The sequence below is a fragment of the Lycium ferocissimum genome, chromosome 10, assembly GCF_029784015.1.
Source record: "Lycium ferocissimum isolate CSIRO_LF1 chromosome 10, AGI_CSIRO_Lferr_CH_V1, whole genome shotgun sequence".
In the NCBI taxonomy this organism is placed as follows: Eukaryota; Viridiplantae; Streptophyta; class Magnoliopsida; order Solanales; family Solanaceae; genus Lycium; species Lycium ferocissimum.
The window spans coordinates 42579410-42597613 of record NC_081351.1 but is presented as its reverse complement, the minus strand read 5'-3'; the positions used below and the strand labels follow the sequence as shown (position 1 = coordinate 42597613).

Below are 18204 nucleotides of genomic sequence, written 5' to 3'. Positions count from 1 at the left end.
GTCCAAAATATAGCAGTTGAGACGAATTTTAACAACCTACAGAGTATTGGTCATATTAAACGACTTTTGAGTCCATTTTTATACGTCAATGGGTAATAATAAACACATCAAACCATCCGTATACAAATAAACCACCTAATACAACAACCACCATCAATAATGAGTTAATGACAACATTAGAGTCGATGACAACATTATAAAGCCAATTACAGTAACAACAATACAACAACAACACACGTATCAGTGTAATCCTACAACTGATGTCTGAAGAGGGTAAAGTGTACGCAGACCTTAACCCTTATTTGGAGAAGTAGAGGACCCTCGGCTCAAAATAAAACAATAACAAAACAAGTCAAATAGAAAAAAGAAAACAATAACTATAACAAAACAGTATGCTACGCGAAAAACAACTAACTACAGTAACAATAACAATGATGATAATAATAATAAGGAAATAAGATGAGGTTTTGATGTATTTGACACTTTGATGTCATTGTATCATGAGCAAAATTCCTTTGGATTTACAACATGAATCTACCTAATTCAATTTCTAAAAACAAATGTAGTAATAATAAAAAAAAGCTAGTGTTTGATTCTTTTTGGTTTGGTCAGTCAACAGAATTAGGAGTGGTAGCCAATTTATTACATTTTCAGTAGGGCATAATGTGAGTAGTTTTGGTATCATAACTCGCCAAACACGACTTTGAATATTTCTTATTACTACTATTACTATTCCCCACGCGCAATGCTTTGACCAATTCCCCACACATCTGCCTTACACCAGCAGAACAATCACTCTGCATCACAAGCAACACCTTCATAACCCCATTAACCTTCCCAACAGCCTCACGCGCCGCCTCATCACGCGCCAAACAGCACACGCTCCACAAAACCGTCACACCGTGCTCCGTCGCCGCTCTCGAGCTCTTCATAAGGCGCGTGACTATCCCCGACAAGCAATCCTCGCTTTTCCCTATCGCCGATCTCCCTTCCGTACACGTGGCAACCGTTTCCAACAACTTCAACGACTTTTCTACCACTATACGAGCCGTTTCCGAACCGGTTATGATTTTTCCGATTGTTTCAACAATTCCGAACCGGATTAACTCTTTTCTCACCGGTCTAGTTGTTGAAATCGCGATTAATGTTGATAAACCAGCTTCAATTGCAAACCGGTTCGTCTCTGTGTTAATAAATACGTATAATTCGTAGAGTAAACCTTGTTCCTCAACGATTTTTCGCTGCGAATTAACGTCTAATGCAATGAATTCTAGAATCTTCGCGGTTTGAATCCTCGAACTCAATTTTCCATTTTTTAGAATCATTAGAAACTTCGATAGATATCTCCTATCGCTCCGCAAAATCTCTTTAACTTCATTCTCAGATATAACTAAATCCAAAACCGCAACAACTAATTCACAAACCTCAACGACATCACAATCCACCAAAACTCCAACAACATTCACAATCGCATCACTTAAACTCACAAAAAACCTCCGATTTTCACTCGAACATTTCAAAAACTCCACAATCTTCAACAACGAACTCAATCGATTCTTCTCTCCGTTGAGATTTTTCACAATTTCGAGAAATTCGGACTTTGTGACGGCGGAGGACGACGGCGCGTGAGGCGGTTGGTGTTGAAGCCAAAGGTTGATGAGTCGACGGAGAGTGAGATTAGGTGTGAAATCAGTTGAAGGAAGGATTTGCATGGTAGCGGGACACGTGTTGTGTCCTTGTGAAAGCCAAGTTTGAATGGAGCTACGATCGTATGTGACGCCGGTACAGAGACTTACAGGAGACTTCATTACGTCCATTGATATTGGACATCGGAAAAGAGTTGGCACGGTAACGTACAATTCTTCTCTCCTATTTCTCACCATTTTTTAGCTATCCTTTTTTGCGATTATTTTTGTGAGAATATTATTTGTGTGGACTGTGGTGCGTGTGTTTATAAAGGGAAGGAAGAGAGAGTCAAAGTAGGGGAAAGAGGTGACGTCATTTTGGTCAAACTATATTGGGTTAGCTTATTTAGGTAAGCAAGTGGATTTCTTTTCATATTCCACCTAAGATAATGCGCTATTCTTTCTTTTTTCTTAATTTCCACACTTGAGTATCTTTTTTTCTTCTTTCTATTTTTTTAATTTCTTGCATGACTTATTAAAATTTGGAGTTGTGACGCAAGTTGTTGCTCTCTCCGTCTCATTTTAACTGTCCTTTCAGTTCAAAAGCTTTGTTCTAAAATAATTGTCATTTTAGAAATTCAAGATTAAAGTTAACATTATTTCCAACTATATCCTTAATATTAAAGAAGTAGTTCTTTAATACTATTCAATTCTTAAAAAAAGAATCTAGTAATGAATAGGGATAACTTAGTAAACGATACCTTATATTTATTTTTATTAATGGGCATAAAACGAGGCACAGTTAAAATAGGACGGAGGGAGTACATTATTTCGATAGGAAGAAAAATAATAAACACTACCTTTTTTTTTTTTTTTTTTTCTACTTTTGGCTATTGCATCTCACTTTGATGGAGAGGTAAATTAGGAGAATTGACGAAAAAGATCGAGAGATACAATTCTATTGTTTTCTACTTTTGTTATTGCATCTCACGCTGCATGTATCAAGTTCCATTACTTCAACTTTAGGAACCAATAGAAACGCTTTTCTAAAAACTAGTATTTCATTTCTATGAGTTTTTGTATAATATTAACTTCTCGTGGATTCATGTGATCAATTTTTAAAAAAATTACTGGAACAATTAAAGTTTGTTAATTTTCACACTTTAGGGGAAAATGTGTTGTCAGTTGTCACTATATTTGCATGAAATAGATTTTTTTTTTTTTTTTTTTTAAAGATCATCTACCTTTACAAGATTTATGAAAAAGTAATGCTAGCAGATATAAAAAATAAATACACCGAGGACAGATATTTTATTTTTCTTTGATTGGGTGGAATGAGCTCAATGTAGCTAAAAAAAGTGCATATTTTAGGGAGCACTCAATCAAGTGTCCACTAATTATTTCCATGTTAATCAGAGAATTAGTCAACATCTAGGACTACGATTATGTATGTTAATTATAGTGGGCTTAACAAGGTTTAATCATATAATAATAGGCAAAAGATTGATTTGGAAGTATTGTTTGAATTTTGGTTAAGCGTGTAAAAACGGGCAAAAGGGGGAGACAGCGAGTCCAAGTTTTCGGGTTCCCGCAAGTGGAGCCCACACGTTGAAAAGAAGAGGCTGGCATGATATTCGTGAGGGATTAATTCAGTAAAGTCAAAGTGTGATCAAGGACTTGAATTGTGGAACTTTACTCTGATTTTGATGATTATTTTACTTTCCACATTGCAGTATTAATTTAGTTTTAGCGCGTTTGGTAGCTTAATGGTCAATATATACTTTTAAAACTACTTAGGCATGTTTGGGTATGATTTAAAATCATGATATGAAATAAGCTATTTGAAATCTGGTTGATTTTTGAAGTTTAAGTTTTATTTGAACATGCAATTTAACTTTTTAAGTTGTATTTTTCCTCATAAACCTGAAAACTCATAAGTTGTGAAAACTATCAAAACTTCTCAACTCTTATACATTCTTATCAAAATGAGCAAATCATAGTTCATACCAAAGTTAATATGCTACCAATAAAGCTTTTTAAAAAATAAACATCTATTGATCGAATTTTAGTTCAATAAAAAAAAAAAATTGAACATGGGTTGTAGTGTAACTATTGTTTAATATAATCTTCCCACATGGCACAGATAGTCAAGCATGCATTTCCGATCAGATAACCGAGAAGACGAATCAACATTGTTATTTTGAGTCAAGTTTTACATTTAAAAAATTATGCCTCCCACTTTATGGATCTTTTTTTTTATATATAAAATATAAACGGTCAAGTTTTACATTTTAAAAAATTTAAAATCATGATTTGGAATCTCAAATCCTACTTTTTCGAGAATTTGGATTTGAAATCATGATATGAAGTTAAAATAAAATTTTGTGCAAATTTCATAAATAAACGCTGATTTAAAATTAAAATATGAAATCATGATTTCAAATCGTATGGTCAAACGCCACTTTTAGTCTGCTTGATTAAGCTGTCTAGATCAATTTTTTTTTTTTGAAAAGTGTTTCTTATTAAAAAATATTTCTTGATAAAGTGCAAAACAGTGCTTTGGAAGAATTAGCAGTTGTATTTGGCCCAATTATTTGAGAAGTGTATTTCTTAGTAATAGATAACCCTTCGTAGTGTATCTGATGTGATAACTTAAAAAATAGAATAATAATATTTTCTAATTGATTAAATTGTAGTGATGTGTAACATTATTAAATTGTCCATCATTTTGTCTCCTGAAAGTTGATAGTGTCAAACTCTAACTAGTGATTGGACGAGATATGATGATAAATATCGCAGGGACTGAAATTAGAGATTAGTAGTTAAGACTTTACCTTTCACTTAAGTAATGCAGTGCTTAAATTTTATACAAATATCGCAGGGACTGAAATTAGATATTACAGGTTAAGACTTCACCTTTCACTTGAGTAATGTAGTGCTTAAATTTTATACATTCTTCCCCTCTCATTAGAACCCTTCCCTAATTTATCGGTTTTGGGTATTACAGATAAAAATAAAAATAAAAATAATATATATCACTTCATAATAAAATGATACTCATAATAATTTATATGCACAACACATATCTTATACATTCATGAGATCAGTATGAACGCACAACTCTTTCTATAATTTTATCGTACTTTATTGAGCTTAATCCATAAATTAAGCGGAGTTTTACATACTATATATCTCATATATCTATGAAATCATGAGATCAATTTCCAATTATGCTTTTGTTTTTATTTTCTTTTGGAACTAAATAATTCTCAATGTACTCCTAAAAAAAATTCCAAGATTTTTTTGGTTATTAATGCTTGGGAACATAAATGGAGAATTTATCCAGATATCCAGGACAAATTCAGTTTAACTAAAATATTCATTCATCCACTAAGGTATATTATTCTACACGTTCTTAGGCGAAGAAAGGAACACGAATGTTCTTTCAATTGCACTGTAGTGTCGTCATGAAATTTCTTCAACTATTTCAGACTTTCAGTGTTCTGAAAAGTCACAATTTGTGGCATTTTCAACTAACTTACCGGTTACCATATTAATGATTCTAAAATCTATGCCCTAAGGTACTTAAAGGTTACCGGTTAATTGATTTTATAGTCCTTTATAAATTTCTTGTTAGTTTATGTAAGTTTCATTTTTATACATAAGGAGAAAATTAAGCCAGTGAAAAGGTACCTAATCTTGAAATTTGTTGATCTCTGTCCAAATTAGGTTACTCAAAACTAACAAGAAACTAGTCCATACTGGCCGAGTAAAACTTAATGAGTGTCTTTTCACTTAGTTTTACCTTACTGTAAATGTGCATTTACTAGTATCTCTTAAATTTTGTGTGAACTTCCACTATGACTAAAATAGTTTAGGAATTCATGCTATTGTGCATTCTGAATTCACTGTCATTTACTTCCTCGGTTCACTCTTACTTATCCACTATACTAAAAATATTTTTTTTATTTTTAGTTGTCCACTTTAGCATATCAAGGAAAGATAAACTTTTTTTTCCTTGTTTTACCTTTAACATTAATTACTCATTTCTAAATCATTTTCCAAGTTCAATGAGACTATGCACCAATTTATATGGGTATTATAGTAAAATAAATACTTCATTTATTAATTTTTAACGGGCGTGCAAAGTCAAAAGTGGACAAGTAAAGTTAACGGAGGGAGTATTAAAGATCGGGCGTGACTCTCTCTCAAGTCTTAACCTTTGTTTTTTTCTCTCTCTTTATTTTCTACGTAAAACATCTTGGTTCATGGATGAGTAAATATCACCTGTACCACGTGGGAAAAGGGGTTAAATAAAGAAACGTAGTATAAAATCAAGGAAAAACCTATTCACCTAGTCTGTACACTGAATCAATGGAGAAACCTATTACAATTATATTGTAGATTTAGTGTAGACATTGAGTAGGATAGGAAGATTTTTCTAAATTGCCAATTAGTCCTCCTAATCACATGGACACAAGAAAGCATCTATATTACATTTTAACCCTTTTTTTTCTTCCAAAAGTAACATCGACTACTTCATTAAGGACATAAGATGTCCAAAAGAGTTAACAACACTATTTACCATTCAACTTAGGAATATTCTTTCCAAGGAAACATCCTGAACCAATCCAATAGAAAACTTACCTAAATTATGACCAACAGAAAACTTATAAGTTACGTTTTACCTTGACCAAGGAGAAATGAGGTAGCTGTTTTCGTTTTTGTCTGTTTTGATGGTTCAGGCCAATTATCATCCAAATAACTTAACATGATTCAAATAACGTAACACTTCAAGAATAAATTTTGATAGATAATATCATGATGCAAAACTTATTATAATATTTGCGACCAAAATATGAAGATGGTGAATGGTAATTTATTTTTAAACCAGTATATTCAGGACTTCACTATAAACTTGACCCAAGTTAACTTGGCTTGATTCCGAAAGGACTACTCGAAGTCTGAAAGGTTATTTTCCTCCATTTTCATTTTAATTTAATTCAATTTTTTTGGTTCTTTCTTTGTAACGTTTTGTGTAATATTTCCAGTCAAAAAGGTGATACATGTTTTCTCGTTGTCATGTTCAAATTGACTTCTAATCATTTTAGAAGATGGACAAAACTAATGCTTTTGCGTGACAAAGGCGACTATATTTTTTATAATAAGTTTTCCATATACGGACGTAACCATGGAGACAGTCTCCACAAATAGTCAAACTAATAATACTATAAGAAAACAAATAAACAAGTAATTGTTCTTAGATCCCAAGATTAGCCCCTCTAGTTTCAATAAATGTGAATAGTTGGTAAATGCGATTGTTCTGTTATGAATAGTTAAAACCTATTCAATATTCTATATATTAGTACGAACATTAAACTTAGAATTAACAGAAGCAAACTTATGAGTTGCGATGCTAGTCATTTTACTATATCTAATTAGTCATTTTACTATATCTAAGTATGCAACTCTTTTCTATATATCTTGTATCAGTCTTTTCTATAAAATGCGAGTTTGCTGATTTACATGAAGAAAGAAACTAAAATTCAAAAGAAAGGGCATTCCTCTGCAAGTCTGACTTAGTCAATTATAGTAGTACCTGATTCAAATCTCAATCCACTAATAATAAAGAAGAAATAATAGGGAAAATAATAATAATAATTATTAGGAAGACTTTTGTGCGAGTTTTGGAGTATTCAGCAAACTGCCAAATAGTTGTAGAAAATTAGTAGTAATCTATAGACCATAAATAGTGGAGTAGCGGTTCCTAATGGTTAAATTTCAAACTTGGTGTATTTGTGCTAGAGGGTTTCAAACTTGGTGGGGTAAAAGATGTGGGTTTTTGCGTGGGAGTGCGTGAATATTTGAATAACCGACAATTGTTACTTGAAAGACCAATATATATGTGTTATATGTCTGATTCTTTTTAAGATTATGAAGTTCATTGACTTTGACTAATTAGCAGTCCATTCCAATATTCTATTCTTCCGGGATTATTCAATTATCGTGGATTGATCATTCACACCTAATCTAGATTCTCCTGAATAATCTAGCTCCTTAAATTATTTGACCTATAATTAGAGGGAACGTAATTAACAACAGTTACCATCAAAATAGCTAACGTATCATCATAATCTATAACTCCCTCCGTCCATATTTATTTCTCCGTGTTTGACTTTGCACACCATTAAGAAGTACTCCCTCCGGTTTATAATAAGTGTTCAATTAGTTTTTTTTTCTTTTCAAAATAAGTGTCCACTTACATAATTAAGAAGGAATTAACTTTTTTTTCTCTTCAAATTTGCCCCCATTAAGTGCTAAGTGATCAGCTCTCAATGTGTCAAGTTGATAGTAATATACAAACTTAAATTATGGATAGTTTAGTCAGCATATCTATTTTTTCTTCAGGTGTGTTAAAGGCTAGGTGAACATTTATTTTGAATTGGAGGAAGTAATTAATAAAAGGGAGATGGGTCAAATATACCCCTCTACTTTAGTTTATTAATTAACCCTTGTTTTTGCTAGTCAAATATACCCCTTCCATTACAAGTTGAAATTTGAATATCTTTTCTGGTTAGCAAAGTTTAATCCTCATTTCTAATATATTCCCACGCAAGTCTAAATCATTGAAGATTGCTAGTGACGTAGACTACATTGTGGCATTTAACTTATTCTATGTGGTCCCTACGTGACAATTTTTTAAAAAACAATTTGGAAAATTGTTTTTCTAAAAATAAATATGTTAAAAATGACTTTTATTAAAAATTTGAAACTTTTTTGTTTAATAAAACCCGTTTTTTTAAAATATATTCTCGAAAATTGGATATTTTAGTTTAAAAAAAATTGGAAAATGTTTTTTTTTTTAAATCTGGAAAACTGTAAAGTATTTTTTTTTAAAGTGTCCTAATTTTTTTTTTTAAATCTGGATTAATTTAAAAAATCTGAAAAATTGATTTAAAAAATAATAATTTTTCAGATTTTTTAATTAAAAAAATCAATTTTTCAGAATATTTTTTTCTTAGAAGGGGGTTTTATAAAATAAAATAAAAAATCAGATTTTAATAAAGCCCTTTTTAGCAGATTTATTTATAGAAAAATCAAATTTTCAGATTGTTTTTAAAAAAATTGTTACGTAGGCACCACATAGAATAAGTTAAATGCTACGTGTGCGTTCATGTCACCCAATTTCAATAGCTGACTTGTTTATGTTCTAAATATGTTAGAAATGGGGGTATTTTTGAAACTTTTTAATAGTAGTGCATATATTTGGCCCCAACTTGTAACGGGAGATGTATATTTGACTACTTTGGCTAACAGAGGGCAAAGTTAGCCAATAAACTAAAGTAGAGGGGTATATTTGGCCCTTTTCCCTTAATAAAATGATAAGTTTACTATATTACCTTCGAATATAATAAATTCAATGTATTGGGAAATGCATTAGAAAATGATTGTAGTTAATAATAAAGAAAAATTAGGAACTAATTTCAATACAAATGATAAAATGATAAGTTTACTATATCACCTTCGAATATAGTAATGATAAGTTTATTTTGAACTGGAGGGAGTAATTAATAAAATGATAAGGGTAATGATGAGTTTATTTTGAACTGGAGGGGAGTAATCAATAAAATGATAAGTTCTTATATCACCTTTGAATATAATACAAAAAACGTGGTTATTGCGGCGGTTTCGACATACAAAGAGCATAAACGGCTGTTTAAAAAAACGTTGTTATTTCGTCTGCCACAAATGTATTACGGCAGTTTTTTTGAAACCGCCGTAATATACATAGGTTAATTGCGACATTTTTTATGTTGTGAAGTGGCGGTTTAAAACCGCCATAACACCAAAAAAAAAAAAAAAAAGTTTACGTATGGCAATTGGTAACAAATCTTTGCATGAGAATGTGAAAATCATGACTCTTCATTCCAAAGAGCTTTTGTTGTTTCTAATATATTCCTACGCAAGTCTAGTTATTTTTGCGGACTTTAAAGAATGTTAAAATGCCTAATACATTTTGTTGCTCGCATATCCATCAGGCATTTTAACATTCTTTAAAGTCCGCAAAAATACATTTTTCATAAATCCATTTTTCTTTGTATTTAAAATAGTAAACAAAGATGGACAATAATTTCCATTCTCATCTTCCCAGAGTTCTTTCCTTATACCCATTTCTCTAAGATCCTTCCTAGCTTTAGAATTGTCTTTGGATTTTCCAGAATCATTGAGCAAAGTGTATATCACATTCTCACACACATTCTTCTCAATGTGCATAATGTCTAGATTATGACGCACCAAGTTAGATTCCCAATAAGGAAGATAAAAAAATATGCTTCTCTTTCTCCATGTCTCGGTCCATCTTCAACAACATTTTTCCTCGAGTTCTTTTACCTTTATCATTCGACTCGGGTACTTTTCCAAAATTGATATGAATGCCCTCCATTTGTTTCATGATGTTTGACCTTAATAATGTAATCGATGGCTCCAATTGATTGATTTTCCCATTAGCAATCTAAACGACGATGAACCATGAAACATCACTTTCTACTATGCTTCAACTTATAAGAGTTTGTAGCAAAGTTACACGTGGGGCAAGAAAACTGAGTGTGTGTGTTCCATCCAGATAAGTTACCAAGCCCAGGAAAATCGCTAATTGTCCACATCAAAGCTGCTCGCATTTTAAATATTTCATTCTTTGAAGAATCTAATGTTTGCACTCCATCATACCACAATTCCCTCAACTCTTGGATAAGAGGTTGTAAGTACACGTCTATGTCATTGCCTGGCATTTGTTTTCCTGGAATGACCATTGAGAGAATGAAAGAAGTTTGTTTCATGCACTCCCAAGGAGGACGGTTGTATGGAATAAGAACCACTGGTCAAATACTATAATTTGTTGACATTGCTCCAAAAGGATTAAAACCGTCACTAGCTAGGACTAGTCGAACATTCCGAGGATCCGTTGCAAATTCAGGATGAAGTAAGCCAAATGTTTTCCAAGCCTGAGAATCCCTAGGATGCCTCATCAATCCATCTTGGTTACCCTCTAAAGAATGCCATCTTATGGACTCGACAGTTTTAGAGCACATGAACAGTCTTTGTAGCCTCCGCTTTAGTGGGAAGTAGCGCAAAATCTTTGCAGGCTGTTTCTTTTTATTATCCTTCCACCTAGATGTCTTGCATTTTTTGCATTCTTGCAAGCCTTCATTGTCTTCTCCAAAATATAAAATACAATCATTTGGGCAAGCATGTATCTTGGTATAATTAAGACCAAGTTTGTTGATGGTTTTCTTGGCCTCATAAAAGGAAACAGGAATCTTGACATCCTCAAAGGCATCTTTTAACAAATCTAATATTACACTCATCGCTTTGTTAGTCATTCGGCACAGACACTTTATATGATACAATTTGATTAGAACGGACAATTTGGAATACTTCGTACACCCTTCGTATAATGGTTGCTTGCCATCTTCGATCATCTCATAGAACTTTGCATAATCTTCATTATGCCGTTCAATATGCTCTTCATTAAATATTTCGTTTCTATTTATAGACTCACTAGACATATCAGTATCATTGACATTGTTCCCAGTGAACCCACATGCATCATTAATCATAGTTTCCATTAGATTCTGGGGCTGCAAAGTATCTTTCTTTACACGTGTGTTCTTAGATATTTTTGGCATAGTCACATTTGAATCTTCACCATGCATATACTAGAATCTATATTTTTTTGGAAAAGGCTTAAAAGTCAAGTGCTCTTCAACTACACCTCTTAGTTGCCACTTGTTAAAACCATATCTCAAATACGGGCATTTAATTACACGCCCATCAATAGACCCATGCTCAAAAGCAAAATCCAAAACTTTTTTAGCCCATATACATATTCATGAGTGTTTTGTGGTTTGTTAATCCAAGATTTATCAATTGACATGGCTACAAAAGGAAGGCATAATATTCAACTTGAAATTAAAGTAACATCACAATATCTAAATGAAAAATAAGAATAGCAAGCATCTTTATGATAGTAATTATTTACCTTAACTCTGAATCTACACAATATCACAATATTATATGTTAACAATATGTATGACCAGTGTATACTATCCTCATACAAGGAAAAGAAAAAGAGGCAGTAATAGACTTCCTATTTCATTGATGTGAAAATCGATAAATGGAAATAATCCTAGACCATTGTAGAAAATCACTAGAATTCACATTTAATAAAAACTTACTCTGATCCAAAATTGAAAAGAGAAGGATGAGAATGATACCAAGCAATTTCATTGATGTGAAAATCGAGCAAATTACATTAAGGCTGAAGTGATGAAAACACCCCTAAACTTAGCACGGTTTCGTAGTTCAGTTCCGGAACAATTGCCACACTTAAAAACACCCCTGATCTTGGCTATCTGGATTTTAATTCACCCCCGCGTTGCCACATGGCACAGCAAGTGTGCACAAACACTGAGCGTGTGGGAGGCTCCAAATCAGCATTTTTTTTAATTTTATTTAAAATAAAAAAGAAAAATCAATTTTTTTTACATTTCTTTATTTTTTTTCCTATTCCAACATCTAAATCATCCCCTTGCTCCACTAAAAAGTATATTTTTTTTAAAATCAGATTTTTTTTATTTTTTTTAAAATCAGATTTTTTTTTTAAATGTGGAAAAGGGATTTTAAAAAAATAAATCTGGACTGGATTTTTTATTAAAAAATATGGAACTTTTTAAATCTTGAAAACTGGTTTTTTTTTTTTTAGAAAAAAAAGATATATGAAACCCGTTTTTTTTTTTTTTAAATATTTGGAAATTGATTTTCTTTAATTAAAAAACCTGGAATTTTTAAAAATCTGGAAAACTAAATAAACACATTTTTCTAAAAACGAATCTGGAAAATTAAATTTTTGATTAAAAACCTGGACTTTTTTAAAATCTGGAATATTGATTTTTTTAAGAATAAAATGGAAAACTGATAATTTTTTTCTAGATTTAAAAATAATCTAATTTTTCGGGATTTTAAAAAATAAATGCGTTTTTCACATTTAAAAAAAAATAGTTTTTCCGTATTTGTATAAAACTCCAGTTTTAATCCACTCTTTTAAAGAAGTGTCTTAAAAGAATTATGGAAATCTGGATTTTTAGCACACTTTTTAAAAAATATCAAGTTTTCATTTTTTTTTAAATCCATTTTTTATAGATATTTTAATTAAAACTCTAGTTTTTCAGTTTTTTTTTTTTTTAAATCAAATTTTCCAGATTTAAAATAAATATTTCATTGTTCCAGATTTTTTATAAAAAAAAAAAATTGAGTTTTGCCATTTTTTAATAAAAAAGAATCAGTTTTACATTTTTTTAAAAAACAATTTATCAATGTGGAGGACACATAGGACGAAAATGCCAAGTGGACGGCGAGTGCATTCCACTTTCCGTGGCATGTCTATGCGGGGTAAATTAAAATCCATTTAGTTAAGGTCAGGGGTGTTTTTAAGTGTGGCAATAGTTCAGGGACGAAATCGTGCCAAGTTTATGGATGTTTTCATCACTTTAGCCTTACATAAATAACACTAAACAAACACAAAAAAAAATTCACAAATGGTCAATCGATGCACAAATAGCTGGAATTCATACTCAACTGAAACTCTCAGATCCAAAATCAGAGTACAGAGAAGAATGTAAGATATTTTAACCGGTCATGTCAGTAAATAAGCAAATAAGCAGACGGAGGTGAGCATACTTAGAAAAGGTCAATTTCAAGACAAGTTTTAATATTTACACATTAACATACACAACTTGACCTCTGAACAGAAAATATTTGCCAACTTTAAGGCATTGGCATTTCAAATCACGTTCTCTCAAACTTTCCACGAAAGGTCAAATCATACTTAAATTTAACAAGAAAGCAATTATTCTAATTTTAAAATATGTAACAATGAAAAGTATAACAACGGAGCAACAGATCTATACCTTGATTAAGTTTATCACTTCAATATGATTCCAATAGCTTCACCAGCAGGTTTTGATCCCTCGGCTACCTATCAAACGATTTAATGCCAAATTAAGTTAGTATTAGCATGAACAACAACTAAAAATGTCAAAATTAGGTTAATATTAGCATGAACAACAACTAAAAATGTCAAAATTAGGTTAATATTAGCTTGAACAACAACTAAACATGTCCAAATAAGGTTAATATGATATTTACATTAATATTAGCAAGAACAACAACTAAAAATGTTAAAACTAGGTTAATATTAACATGAACAACAACTAAAAATGTCAAAATTAGGTTAATATTAGAATGAACAACAACTAAAATTAATTGCATGCAATCCAAATACCAACCAAAGCAGCGAAAATTTAGGCAAATATCAAACCAATGAACTGAAAAGTAACAAAACTAAAGAAAGAAAAATTGAAAGCGATTGAGAGAAAAATTGGGGGGAAATCGCGATTGAGAAGAACAAATAGAAAAAGAGAGTGATGATTGGAGCTTAAAGAGATTTACCTTAAAATAATAGCAATTTCCCCACTCATTCAGCTAATTGATTGATTTATCATAAAATAATTGGAGCAAAATCGGTTTTACATTTTACATAAGAGGATTGGAGCTTATGTTTAGCTTGCAAGTAGAAAAAGAGAGATTAATTGGAGCAAAATCGTAGAAAAAGAGAGATTGTGGGAAAATTGCTATTATTTGGGGAAAGAGGCGTATAAGCACTAAATATGCTGTGGGATTTACTTTTAAAAAAAACAAATAGCGGCGGTTCAAACCACCGTAATCATGTTAAAACCGCCGCAAATAAAATATTTAATACGGCATTTGAAAAACCGCCGTATTATGTTTTGTATTGTGGCGTTTCTAGAAACCGCCGTAATTAAGCCTTTTTTGTAGTGTAGGTGATAAATTATCTCTTTATTTTTCAAACTAGACAAGGTAAAAGTGAATATTTATTTTTAGTATAGTGTAGAAATAAAAATGGACGGAGGGAGTATCTTCTTTAAATTTTGTTAAATTTATTAGGTTTGATACAATGATCGTATGCTTTCTTGAAATAGTTAAATTAAGATACATTAATATTATATTTTTTTATATAGTCAGTGTAATCTCATCTGTTTTAGCATGTAATCATTTTATCTTTCTGGTATCGTGTCAAATTTAATATTGAATCATATGTTATTGTATATCAATATAATCAGTAGGATAAATCAGTGCACAAAACACATACTCTTCATGAATTTATCAATCATTAAAAGATGGATGAACACCTCTCATTCTCACCATCACCTCTCATACGCCAACCATGCATCCCACGATATCTCATTCTCCACGGCTACAAGTTCCTTCAGACAATTTAGTCACAAAATGGTCTATACTCCAGAAATTGTGAAGGTTTCTAGTAGGATTAAATTAGCTGGAGTTGCGAATTAGACAAAATGAGACGTGACTTAATTTATAATATCTTGAAGATTGAATGTGAGAACAGAGCTGCACCATTCTAAGGGCAGAGTGTCCAACAGGACCAGTGCAATTCGCACGAATGCTCTATTTTGGGGTGGTCTTTAATTTTTACCCCTCAAAATGCTAGTCTTTAGTTTTTGTCGTTCGGCACTATAAGTAACAAAAAAGTAGCCGAAAATATCCCCGACATCAAAAAAAGCAAAAAAAAGAAATTCGGATCTATGACCTAATTTCGCTAGAAACTATGAGCTTGTTTGGATGGGCTTAAAAAAAGCAACTTATAAGCTAAAAACAGCTTATAAGCCAAAAAAAAAAAAAAAAGTTGGGGTAGGCCAACTTATTTTTGTTAGCTTATAAATTTGTTTTAGAACTTATCGCTTTGAATAAGCTAAGCCAAATAGACCCAATTATTTTTGGGCTTATTTTAAAGCAAAAATAACTTACTAATTTGGCAAAGCCAAACACTCAAAAAAAAGGGAAATTGACTTATAAGCAACTTATAAGCCAATCCAAACGGGCTCTATGTCTTATCGGGCAAAGTTACATAGAAATTATGCCTTGTCAGGCATAATTCTGTAGAAATTAAGTTATCTCCAGTATTTATGCCAGACAAGACATAGTTTCTATGTAACTTTGCTCGAAAAGACAAAGTTTGCGAAATTAGTTACTACAGAACGTATGCCGGATAACTTAATTTCTAACTATCTTTGGACGCGCATAGTTTTATAACTTTGCACGAAAAGGCGTGGTTTTCATGAAAGCGCCTTGCAAAATTGGTTATTTTTCGACTTCTCTTGTGATCGGGCTCGGAATCTTCGATTGCATAAACCAGCGAATAAGGGTCTTTTGGCCCACAAATTTTTATTAAATGAGAAACTGGAAAAAGTTAAAAGACCAATCCGCGCAAAAAAGAAGCTGGGTAATCGACTCGAATTTTCACAAGCAAACTATGGGCCTAATTCTAGGCCTACATGAAGTCCAAACACTTAATCGGATAAATTTGGGCTTACAAAAGGTGAGCTTATTTGCCTGGCCTAATTCTTTTTCTTTTTTAAACTTCTAATTTTGCTAACAGTTGATCCAAGGGTCATTTGCACGATTATCCTTTAAAGGCACTGGTTTTTAATTTTTATCTTTCGCTTAACACCATGAGATTTAGGGTTCGAATTCCAACTTAGTCAAAAAAAAAAAAAAATTACAAAGCAGAGTTTTGTTGCAAAGTTAGGTCTATTCGGGCCAAAGTTAGGCCTCAGGCAGAATTTTGAATGCAAAACTATACCTGCAGGCAGAGTTTTGCAAAATTCTGCCTTGCGAATCTAAATCTCTGCCTTGCGAAATTCCTTTTTTTTTTTTTAATTAAGCGAAGGTTCGAACCCAGAACCTTGATTATTAGGCAAAGGACAAAAATTAAAGACTACCAATTTGAGGGGCAAAAATTAAAGACCAGTGCTTATGAAGGGCAATCCAAAAAAAAAAAAAAAAAATCGAATAGGTTCTTTGCATTCATGAATTTTATCTTCAAGAACACTATTCAAGTTATAACTTAGTGTTTCAATTTCAATCTTCCAACAAATACTACTTCAATATGATTGATAAAATTATCCATACTCTAATACATCACATGTATGAATTTCAAGTGATGGGATTACCTCCTGGAAGTCGAATCATGAAAATATCCATTTTTGGACTCTCGATGAATCTTTACGATTTTGAACAATCTAGCAAATTTTCATGGTTGACTTTTGCGCGAAATTTTGAAATTTTCACGTGAATTTTTATGATTTTTTCGCGAAATTTTGCAATTTTGGTTTTCGAGCCATAATTTTTCACACGAAAAAGTAAAATTTCCCGTGAAAAGTGCAAAGTATCACGCAAATATTTGTGAAAATTTGAAATTTTCACGCTAAAATTGCAAAATTTCGTGCAAAATCTTATGATTTTTGCGTAAATTAGTACAAAATATTGTGCGAAAGTCATAAAGTTTCGCGCGAAATTTTGGATTTTTCTTTGAAAATTGCATAATATCGTGTGAATTTTTATGATTTTCGCACAAAAATTTCAAATTCGTGCGATATCTTTTGGCACAGAGTTTTATTATATTTTGCAATTTTGCGCATGATATTTGTTATTTCTCGCTCGAAATTTTGCATTTTTCACGCAAATTAATTTTCCGATTTCAAGCGATAGTAGCATGGAACAATTGAGGTCTCAGGTAGTATAAGGTTATAGATGAAAATTTTGAACTCTCGCGAAAACAAAGTAGCCGTTTGGCCATGAAAATCAATTATTTTTCACTTTAATGGGAATTTTGAAATTGGAGTTGAAGATGGAGTTGTGTTTGGTTATGATTTTTGCAAAGAATATGTAGTTGTTTGAATGTAGTGAAAGTGAAAAAAGTGTTTTAGGCGTTTTCCGAATTCCAAATACAACTTATTGTATTTGGAATTTTCATGGGCCAAGCGTTGGTTTTCAAATAAAGTAAAAAAAATTCTGGAAAAAAGTGAAAAATTCTCATGGCCAAACGGGTCCTTAATTTTTGGGCAAACCTTTAGGGGCGACTCAATTCCTCTATTCTTTGGGCAAAACAAAGATATACTTTCCAACTACGGATTTTGAAGTTTCTCCTATACAACTTTTTCTAGAAGAGAACCATCACACATAGGTGAATTCAAAGAGATTAATTCCTTTCTATTTTTTCATCTTTAAACACTTCAAGCAAAGAGGGTCTAGCATACTTTTCAACTCACAAGTCAACGACATGGTCTGAGTGATAAATAGGAATAAATAATGCAGTAAATTGGGGTTACTTGACTACTTGAGCCTTCTGAATAAATAATCAATAATTGCATATAAATCCAATCATGCAGTAAGAGAATATTTGGTCCGTCTACTTCTCGACTTCACTAGTCTGTTAACGTACTCTTACCATATCAAAATGTGTGACTATTGTTGTTTTTCTCAACTTGCACCTTAGAACTACTTCTATGTTTTTGACAAATAATAAAACTGAAAAAGATGAATGTTATAGTACCTTCACATTGCCAAAAACAAGAAAATAGGAATTCATACGCATGGTATAAAAAAACAGTAGCCAACACTAAGCAATGACATACACCAT

General features: G+C 31.8%; 2 protein-coding genes across 2 annotated transcripts; both read right to left on the bottom strand.

Moving 5' to 3' along the window:
- Nucleotides 1-444: 444 nt before the first annotated feature.
- LOC132033937 (U-box domain-containing protein 27-like) lies at nucleotides 445-1945 on the bottom strand. The gene has a single exon (XM_059424115.1). It carries the CDS (start codon nucleotides 1881-1883, stop codon nucleotides 651-653), a length of 1233 nt encoding a protein of 410 aa, XP_059280098.1. The 5' UTR covers nucleotides 1884-1945; the 3' UTR covers nucleotides 445-650.
- A 7687-nt stretch (nucleotides 1946-9632) lies between these two features.
- LOC132034924 (uncharacterized) lies at nucleotides 9633-11338 on the bottom strand. The gene is made up of 3 exons (XM_059425256.1): nucleotides 10513-11338; nucleotides 10258-10422; nucleotides 9633-9904 (listed from the first exon to the last, which is right to left on the bottom strand). Exons 1-3 carry the CDS (start codon nucleotides 11336-11338, stop codon nucleotides 9633-9635), a joined length of 1263 nt encoding a protein of 420 aa, XP_059281239.1.
- Between the last annotated feature and the right edge of the window lie 6866 nt (nucleotides 11339-18204).